Source organism: Phaseolus vulgaris, chromosome 6, assembly GCF_051622355.1.
Source record: "Phaseolus vulgaris cultivar YP4 chromosome 6, ASM5162235v1, whole genome shotgun sequence".
In the NCBI taxonomy this organism is placed as follows: Eukaryota; Viridiplantae; Streptophyta; class Magnoliopsida; order Fabales; family Fabaceae; genus Phaseolus; species Phaseolus vulgaris.
Window position 1 is genome coordinate 26273153 of NC_143503.1, and position 10737 is coordinate 26283889.

General features: G+C 32.5%; 1 protein-coding gene across 1 annotated transcript; it reads left to right on the forward strand.

Moving 5' to 3' along the window:
* The first annotated feature begins 964 nt into the window (after window positions 1-964).
* On the forward strand, window positions 965-6125 carry PAO4 (polyamine oxidase 4). The gene is made up of 10 exons (XM_068639394.1): window positions 965-1511; window positions 2143-2258; window positions 2373-2461; window positions 2669-2782; window positions 3428-3515; window positions 3616-3701; window positions 3788-3890; window positions 4494-4591; window positions 4968-5397; window positions 5517-6125. Exons 1-10 carry the CDS (start codon window positions 1472-1474, stop codon window positions 5829-5831), a joined length of 1479 nt encoding a protein of 492 aa, XP_068495495.1. The 5' UTR covers window positions 965-1471; the 3' UTR covers window positions 5832-6125.
* Window positions 6126-10737: the final 4612 nt, after the last annotated feature.

A 10737-nucleotide genomic window follows, 5' to 3' on the forward strand; every position in this document is an offset into this window, starting at 1 on the left:
AAAATCTAATCATATAAATTAGATTTTAAATTTATAACGTATAACTTCATAATGATCTAAGATTATTTAACCACTGATAATTTTTTTTTTAAAATTCCGTTTATAAGATTAAAAAACTAGAAAAGTAAGTTATTTTTAAAAATCCTAAGATATGTTACTATTAAAGAGTAATTAATAATAAACAAATAAACAACCTACTTAATCAATCTTTAAACAAATTAAAAAAGGGAAATCTTTAAACAAATTAAAAATCTCAAAGAGAAAGTTATTTTAGTTCTCTTAATGGCCTTAATTATTCAGTGTCTATAATTAACATAAACATCATCATTTAATAATTTTGTTCTCACCAGTTAACCTAGATCGAACTTTGGTGTATTTTGTTACGACTTTAGGATGCTAATCATCTCCACCTATTGATACACTTTAACGAAGTCAATAAAAATATATAACTATCAATATCTGAATATAATATATGACATTTGCTTAGGTCTCAAGTTTTTTTTATAGTATTCGTAGAACTTCATTTAAAAGTTTAACAAACATAAATATATTTTTTTAATATATTCATTTATTATTTTGTTAATATATTCATTTATTCTATAGGTATAGACAACATTATCTCTAACCATTTTTTTTATTAAAATTTACAATAATATATATATACTTAACTAATTTAATTATTTTTATTTATTTATTTTTTCAATATAAACTTCCAACAGTTTATCACTGAATTTATTATTTATCTTGAACCGAACTAAATATCTCTACAAATTAATTGACCAGACGAATCTAAGTTAACATATTTAACTGCTAGATTGGATTCTTATGAAAATAGCAAATCTTACACCTTAAAAAACTCAATTAACATATTATTAATCTATACCTAAAATTTGATGACCAAAACCAAACGATTATACTCCAACGAATAGAAAAGGGTTATAAATAGATCCATTTGCTTAAAATAATAATAATCGTAATTAAATAATAGTGGCGAAAGTGGTTCCGTGAGGTATAAATAGTGTGTTTGTGGCGAGGGAATTCAGAAACCATCGTCTGCTATTCCATTCATTCGTTCAGAGAGAGAGAGAGAGAGAGAGAGAGTGAGAGAGAGAGAGAAAGGGTTCGTTCGTCTGAGCGATCGAATTGGAAATCAGAATTGTGGTTGCGCATCGATCGAATTTCTTATGCAAGGAAGGTTCTCCGTTTGGATTTTGATCGGAAGAATTGTAAGATTATGATATATTTTGAGAAGCTGCGGTTCTCTCCTCACCTTAGCCGCTTCATTGCCGGCATCCTCCTGTTAATCTTCTGCAATTCCTTCCAGTTAGTTTCCAATTTCCCCATTCCTATACACCCTTGATTCCGCAACACAACTACACTACACCACCACTATCCGATCCGATCCGATCTGATCCAATTCGATACTCATTCTATAACTCCCTTTCTCTCGTTTTCAATCCACTCCAAGCAAATGGACCCTAATCAATTCTTCTCGTCGCATTTCTTCGATGGTGAGTTTGCGCTTTTTCCTCCTCTGCTTTTCACCTTCCGCTAACAAGTCTTTTATTGCAGTTTTTTGGATTTTGTTTCTCTCCTTGCAGTTTTATTTTCTTAGATTCCTGAATCTGCTGAATGACATCCTCCTATCTTAGTAACTGATTTCCCCTCACGCAACAAGACTCTTGTTGTTTCTAATTAGAATAATTAAGGTCTACTTGTTCCTAATTGAGCAGGATGCTATATGGATCTTTGTGGTTCTTTAATATTTGGTTGACACACATACATGCTTTTCGCTGCTTTAATCATATTTAAAATGGTTTGATTCCTTTATTGGGGGTAAGTTGGGTAGCTCACGAGCATATAGTTAAGGAGTGTTTTCTTCTGCAGTATATTATTATATAATGGAATGGAATTGCTTGCGAGCTTTGCAACTTTTGGGTCTTTTCAGGATCTTGTGTGCAGATATATACAATGCAATTATAAGGCCATTGTTGTATTATGTTCATTCTCATGGTTGTAACATTTTTTTGACAACTCTAATGGTTGTAATATTATAGATGTTGCTTTATGTGGTTTTGTAGTTCATTCTTATTATTATGCAGTAGGATTTTTCTCCTGATGATTTTTATGTCCATTGATCAGGTACTATTTCCTCACGTGTTGAGAGCCAAAGCAGAACTCTCCCTTCTGTTATTGTGATTGGTGCAGGAATATCTGGAATTGCTGCAGCACGAAGTCTTCACGAAGCATCTTTTAAGGTGTCATATCTTATGATCAGCTTCCTCTTCATTTTTTATTTTATTTTCATTTATTAGGTGCACTTAAAGAGTTTTTTGTGCTTTTTGCTTTGGCTTATTTCATCATTTGCTTAGGTGACTGTACTGGAGTCACAAAATAGGCTTGGTGGTCGCATTCATACGGACTTCTCACTTGGTTGTCCAGTTGACATGGGAGCCTCATGGTAAGTTTAATTTGTTCTAACGAAATTGTATCAGTACGAAGTATAATGTTTTGGTATACACTGTTTTTGTCCTGACAAGTGAATGTGCTCCTTTTAGTTATTTTACTCCTCTGCTATGTCATCCTTTAAATGAACGGAATTGTCAATTGAATGAGTGAAATTTCATGCCTAGCTAATACTATTAGTTTTTTCTTCATTATTTTTTAGGCTACATGGAGTTTGTAATGAAAACCCACTGGCTCCAATAATACGTGGCCTGGGGCTTCCTTTATATCGCACCAGTGGTGACAACTCTGTCTTATATGACCATGATTTGGAAAGGTAATAATCCATCACTTCTCCAATTCCATTGAAATTGATGTATTTGAAGGTTTATGATGTAAATTTTAGAAATATATTTTAATAGTATTTAAACTAACCTTCATGAATTTTTACCAAGAAAAACTAACCTACATAATTAGTTGCAAGTTTACCAAAACGGTCACTCTTTGTGGGCTTTAACCTTTTCTCTATACGTAGAGAGCTTATAAATCACTAATATTAGAACAAAACAAAAATAAGAAAAAAGTGTTGTATTATTGAAAAAAACATGAATGTTATTAGACAGACAAAATCTTCAAATACCTGCAGAGCGAAACTCTTAGCTCACTACTACCTGCAATCTCCAAAAAACTGGCTCCCTCCTCCTTCTTACTCCCTAAAAGGAATTATAAATGAGCTTAACTAACTCACTCCTTGCCCTCCTGCACCTATTATTTTTTATTTTTCTGTTGGATGTCTTCCAAACTCACGGTCCATGACTTAGTTGGTCAGGCTGGGTGATTTGAGAAACCAGACATTGCCTCATTTGAAAATGAAGCGTTAGCTTCCATATACGATTTACTGTTTGAAACAATAAAATATTTGGGTCTTTTGCAATTTTAATGGTAGTGTCTTATTTAGTAACTGCATTTTTTGTTTTTCCAGTTATATGCTTTTTAACATCGACGGTAAACAAGTTCCACAACAGCTGGTCATTGAAGTTGGAGATACCTTTAAGAAAATTCTGGAAAAGGTAAGACCTTTTTCACTTAGCAGCATATGACGTGGTACTTTTCAATCATAAATGAAGTTCTGATTAACTCAATCTTGAATCTAATGACCTGTAACTACAGACAGGGAAAGTGAGGGATGAGCATCCCGAGGACATTTCAGTTTCCCGAGCTATTTCAGTTGTGCTAGATAGGCATCCAGAACTAAGGTATTTGACTGATTAGAGAATATTATTTGCAGTCATTGGGGCTTTAAGTTTCAATCTAGATCTGCAATTGACCAAATTTTCTGCAGGCAAAAAGGACTTGCCCATGAAGTGCTACAGTGGTTCATATGCAGAATGGAAGCTTGGTTTGCTGCTGATGCAGATATGATTTCACTGAAAACCTGGGATCAGGCAAGTGCCAATCTAAGTTGAAGGATATAAGATATCCTTTTGCCTCTAAACTCCAACAAATGCTTCTGTGCTTTATCCATGATTTCATTCATAAACCTTAATTGGCCACCATTTCCTAGGGTTATTGTTGAGATAAATGATGAAATCTTGGGATAAGCAGAAATCTAAAACTGCTAATTTATATAAAATAATCTGTATTGTTTCATTTTGATTATTATATACTTAGCATATTTAGAACTGATTTAAAAAATTAGAGATAATGTAAGATAAACCATCAATGATCGTTGACTAATCTTGTACATTTTTATTATTAAAATACAATTTAGTCCATTTATATAAGGACTAAAACTGCATTTTAGAGATAATATACGAGGACCTATTTAGAATAAAGGATGAATGTAAAAGATATATTTTTAATTTATTAATATTCAAAGACTAACTTGAAACCGTAGGACGCTTTCAAGTATCACGTATACCATTTGTCTTACATAAAATGGAGATGAGTGTTTTTAAGAGTGATACAACTTTTATTGTTGTGTTCTATATGTCGAATATCAGCTCAGCATTATTTAATGATCCAAATTAATGCTTACATTTTTATAGGAACATGTCCTCTCTGGTGGTCATGGACTCATGGTGCAAGGATATGATCCTGTTATAAAAGCTCTTGCAAAAAATGTTGACATACGTTTGAACCACAGGTATGCCTGCTAGATCTAGTACCTGACTTAACTACACGGTCATTTTCATGATATTTGACGGAGCTTTTCATTTTTAAAAAATGGATAGACACCTCTTACTTTATGTTTAAGTGGCTCAATTGATTGAATAAACATTTGTTGGTACTTGGTAGTTCATTGATTGATTTACCATCCATAATTTCGAACAATGTTCCACAATTAATTTCAACTTTATTTACAACAAACTCCTCTTGCTGTAACTAGAGAGCTGACCGGCAGTAGGCCACTACAAAATAAAGTCTGGGTTTATTTGATTTAATTTTACTTGAAAATTGGATTAGTTCCCCAATTTTTTCTTTGTCCCGATTTTGATCCTTTGTGAAATCTTACCTTGTAGGGTGAAAAAGATATCCAGTGGTTACGACAAGGTAATGGTCACGGTCGAGGATGGGAGGAACTTTGTTGCTGATGCTGCTATCATAACTGTTCCTGTTGGAATCCTAAAAGCCAATTTAATTGAATTTGAACCAAAACTTCCTGATTGGAAGGTTTCAGCAATTTCCGATCTTGGTGTGGGCAATGAAAATAAGATTGCCCTAAGATTTGATAAAGTATTTTGGCCTAATGTAGAACTCCTGGGCACTGTCGCTCCAACCTCTTATGCCTGTGGCTATTTTCTCAATCTTCACAAAGCAACAGGCCATCCTGTTCTTGTCTATATGGTAGCTGGAAGGTTTGCTTATGACATTGAAAAGCTATCTGACGAGGCAGCAGCTAAATTTGTAATGCAACAGCTCAAGAAGATGTTTCCAAAAGCTTCTGAGCCAGTAAGTCCATCTCTAATAATGTTCTCCTCATACCCTACCTATTCTAATAAAAGTTGGTTTCTCTAGTGTCTACACCCTACTGAAGATTCGGACTTTTTTGTTTTGTTGCACTTTTGCAGGTTCAGTATCTCGTCTCTCGATGGGGAACCGATCCAAACTCCCTTGGATGTTACTCATATGATTTAGTTGGAAAACCAAATGATGTTTATGACAAGCTTCGTGCACCCTTGGGAAATCTATTCTTTGGGGGAGAAGCTGTAAGCTTGGACAACCAGGGATCTGTGCATGGAGCTTACTCTGCTGGGGTTATGGCTGCAGAAAATTGTGAGAAATATCTTTTAGAGAAACAAGGCCCCATGGAAAAGCTGCCTCTAGCTTCTGTTAGTCATGAAATGCTTGAAGCTCTTGTACCTCTTCAGATTTCAAGGATGTGATTTGTTTTTGGTCAGTTGGTATTAGCCACTTGGTGATTATAAAGAATAATTGTTGGTAGGGAGGGATGGGTGATTATCTCGTAAGTAGTAGCACCAGTTCCTCTTATCGTGGAGTCGAATAGCTTTGTTTACCTTTTTTTAGGCTTGGCTTATTAAGATGTACGTACCGTGGTCTCTTTTAGGCTCAGAACATGTAAGACTATCGACAATTAATGTGGGTCTGTCCTACTTCTAGGTAGCTTCTCAACATTTTCCTAATCAACATCTTCGCAGACAATATGCTTTATTTCCTTACCCTTCCTTCTTTCTTTCGCCTTTCTTTTATTCTGTTTTTCCATTCACCCAACAAAATCTTTTTAACACAATTTTACCACTTCTTAAATCCTTAATTTTATATTAATTAAGTAAATATTGTCTTCAAATGAAAGAAAAATCCATTCTCTGAATATTTTACTTGGTTGATCCGAGCTGTGTTCGTACAGGGCACAGCTTCTTGTGTAACTACCCTTCATTTAAAAAAGTTTTGATGTATTTTTTTTTTTGCGAATAATCCGAATAAAGAGGAAAGTCACGAGACACACGTAGTTGAAAGGAAATCTTTGTCAAGATATTTAAGGACACGATTATTTCTTAACTTTTATGTCAAGCTTTTTTTTATCTGTTGACTCATGAAGTTTCCTTCTGTTTATTCCTTTCAAATTACCCAATAAAAATAATAATCATGCTATAGATTATTTGAAATTCAACATATTAGAGTATTAGAATTGAAGATAGGAAAGTTATTTAAGCAACTACAAATTATCCTTCACCACATACACTTCTAATCTCCAATGAAGAAGATAGAATATCCAAACGTAAAGGCATGAGAAAAATAAATAATAGTTTCCAATTCTCCGTCTCTAGTCTTTGTCCAATGTGGAATTTATTTCTACATTTATTTCTATTTGAATGTAACATAAAACTTATTGTCAATGTGTTTCTTTCATACAACTCTTTACTTTCTTCCTACACATTAATACTTTCTTTTTGTACTACCATACTTTTGATGAAAAGTCTATTTTACTCTCTAAATAGTGTCGTTCGTAATCACGTACTCTAATACTCTAAGCTACAGACCTCATCTCGTCATCTCCATTGGATATTTGTTTCTCGGAGTATCCTAAAAAATGGGAACCTTTCCTCTCCCCAACCTAAAATCTCTAAACCCTTCATCTTCTTCTGCCATTGTTCAACAATGGTGCACCCCTTCTACAACATTTGGTTTCCTTTTGAGGTTTTTGTTATGGTTTAGAGCACTTGCGAAACCCTTGCCTTACTACCTTTTTCATTAACAATGTTTATTCTGATTGACGATCATGGATATGTGTGTGTTTTTGTATTCAAAATTGGGTGAAACGGAGAATGAAACTGGAATGGACATTTTTTCTCTTTCTACACATCATGGATTGTACAATTCAAAATATATTCCCAAATCCAAAATTACGTGTAAAAAAAAACTATATTGGATTGGATCGTCTAGCATTTTATTAATGTAAGGATATTGTTTTTGGTAGAGTTATGGCTAGGATGAGAGATGCTTCATCACAAGGTCATAAAAGACAGAGACCTACGACATCAGTCTGTAGAGGAAATTACCACAAAGAACGTGATCATAATGGAGGTAATTTGATGGAGGAACATGAAGATTGACATAGTGAGAATGAATGATTCCATGGAGGACCTTCAGACTTCTCTACTAGTTAGTTTCGCAGATGATGTCATCGTGAGGCTATGAGAAGGTGAGGTAAGTGAAAAACTGTTTAGTTAACTTCTAATAATTATCATGACGTTGAGTTACTAACACAAATGTATTTGTTAGGATAGTGGAGAATTGAAGTTGTTATCCATTGGTCGAAAATTATTGAAGCAATTGGACAATTATGCTATTCTAATTTAGGTATAAGACAAACAACATTAATGTTTATTAGGTTCATTATCATATGAATACTTGAATAATTACTTTGTTCAAATTACACAGACATGGATATATGAACATTTTTTGGGCATGGGGAGAAGAGATATAAATCTCCTTTATGATGAGGTACACCTGCATGCAACTCGATATCTCACTAGACGAGATATTTGTATTGTTGGTGTTGTCTGGATGCAATTGGATGCTTTGATGCATGATAAAGTGACTTGGACTCCATATGATGACCACCACCCCAGCGGACCCTTTGAGTCCATCTCTAACTTTTTTGGCTACATTTGATTGGGCTCGTCATGTCAACGATATTTTCCCGAACATGTGTTGCATTAGTATAGGAGCATACCTCGACCTTTGATGTCATACGAGGGAGGTACTTTGGCTGTTATAGATGAAAGGTGGTTACACTTTGCCTGACCACTTTGTCATATGCGTGACTTTGGCATCTCATCCCCATACATGTGTATAAAAGTACATATAATGGTTTAAGATCGTGTCACACCCACACATAGTGAGGGGTGCAGATGAAGATCGATCGAGTGTACACCCACGTCATCATGGTCGTAGTCCCTAGAATGAGGAGACAAATTCCTCATCCTAGCAGGACCATTCATGTTCAGTAAGTTAGTATGTTGTTGAAATGATTCATTGCTAATTTGCATTAAGTTTATTTATACACAGTAACTTAATTTTATTTGAACGTCTTTCAAGGTATATTTAAGAGGACCACCAACGTTCTGCAACATATGATTAATTGTGGTCACGTCACTGAAGACACTCTAGTAGGGCGTGACTGATGATGGGGCAGTGTATACTAGACAATCTTGTTTAGTACATGGGCATCATTAGGAATGTAGTAGAGTAATTAGATTTATAATATTAAATATTTGATTCTTTACTTCTTTGAAATCGATGGACAAATTATACGTCTTTGTATGAATATCTTTTAATATTATGTATGGTGGTTACTCACCCCTTCTTCTACTTTAATGAGAGTTTAATTCGAATGTGTATAAATATTTCATTTTCCAAAATGAATGTAGTGAAAAAAACAACACATTTAATTAAAAATACAATAATATTTACATAAATCGTTTACAAGATTTACATATGTGGTACTAACTCTCATTAAGTTCGCAAATATTTGCATCCTACTAACATAATGTGATGATCATAACTTCGTCTTTGGGCAACAATTAGTTGACTGCAACGTGTCTATCATTTGTATGGCACATCCATCATGCAATTTCACCTACAAAATAACCATAAATGATGCCCAACAAACAAAATTATAAAATATTAAGATACCTTTGTATGTATCTACTATTGTACACTTGCTTTATTATTGTGACATTATTCTCATTGTTCTCATTCAAAGTAAGTAATATGTTCGCCGACTTAACTATACTTAGTCATGTCAACAAGCATGAAGTGTTTATTCGATTTCAATTTGCCTGCATAAGGGTGATCAACTAATGTTTAAGCCAATTCATGTTTATGATTAACACATATTACCTTCAACATCCAACCTTCTCCATTGCTAACAAATTTATCATGCAATATAAATGGATAGTCAAATTTTTGTGTTATAATCACACCGACCTCTAAATCATGTTATATTTTTTGTACTTACCACCCTTTTCACAACCTAACAAGAAAAATGTATTTCTACCCTATTTTCCATTTGTAGTGTTAGATTTAATAATGAGTATCACAAAACCAAGTCCAAAGTCACTCTACACAGCCACTCAAAGAGGTCATCTTGTGTAGGAAAAACCTATACACATACATGACAACATAATTACATGACTTGTCAAAGTTATAACACTGCATCAATTAAATTTTCTCTACCTCATTTGTTGTAAAATGTCTAATTATCATCTCCACTATCCACATAATTCATTAACTATTTCATATCAGACATTTTATCTATTTAAACAAATATTTTGCTTCAAAGTTGACATTCCTTCTCCATAATTTAGGTTTCACTCCCCTAAAAATTACAATACTAAATAATAAATAAGACAATAATCTTTGTTTCATGGTGTTTAAATTATTAATTGAGCTCAAAATTATATTTGTCACTCCTATAACCATTTTTGTAAAATTTTATCCTAATATTGTCTTTTAAGGAAAATTTATATATTTTTTATAAATGTTTTTTTATGGTGCTTTGAAATAATTATTAAACTTCATAGCTAACTATTACTCATCATTTTAAACTAAATTGTATTTTTTATAAGTAGAATTTTTTCATTTACTGGTTCAAAAATATTACACATGTATTTAGATTAACGAGTGCTCTATTTATAGAATAAATAAAAAAAAACAATAACAGATATTGTTACAGCTAATAGAGCAAACAAATATAGTAGTTATAACTGATATTTCTTAAGGAAGAATTAAATTTTATTAATCACATAAAAATTACATATTTATTCAGATTACTAAGTATTCAAACTAATAAAAATAAAATAATATATACACTTATAAATAATAGAGTAAAAATAAAACAATATATACACTTATAGATAATAGAGGAAACAGACGTAATTATAACTGAAAATTAAAAAATTTAAATGAAATCATTCTATCATTTAATAAAAGAATTCAGAAAACCAAATAAATTAAACATGAAGATATAATAATTTGTTGTAATGAGATGTCTGTAGGCATTATTTCATTAATTGATGTGTGTGTGATTTTCGCTTAAGATCCGGATAATTTAAAGTTGAGAAATTACGTTTCTTTGTTTTTGAAAAAATTAACATTATTAAAAAATAATATTCCTTGAAAGTAATATATATAGTCAAGTTTTCCTAAAAAAAATCGTATGTAGGTGAAAAGAAAAATATTTTAATATAGGCAAAAAAAATATTTATTTAGGAAAATAGATAACTTTTAAGTACATATCCAAGTTTTAAATAATGTATAAAATAT

Excerpts from the sequence above, each read along its gene's own strand:
- PAO4 (XM_068639394.1), top strand. The coding sequence starts at position 1,472 with ATGGACCCTAATCAATTCTTCTCGTCGCATTTCTTCGATG. Across the intron at positions 3,702-3,787 it reads GATAGGCATCCAGAACTAAG|GCAAAAAGGACTTGCCCATG; the intron begins GTATTTGACTGA and ends AATTTTCTGCAG. Across the intron at positions 4,592-4,967 it reads GACATACGTTTGAACCACAG|GGTGAAAAAGATATCCAGTG; the intron begins GTATGCCTGCTA and ends CTTACCTTGTAG.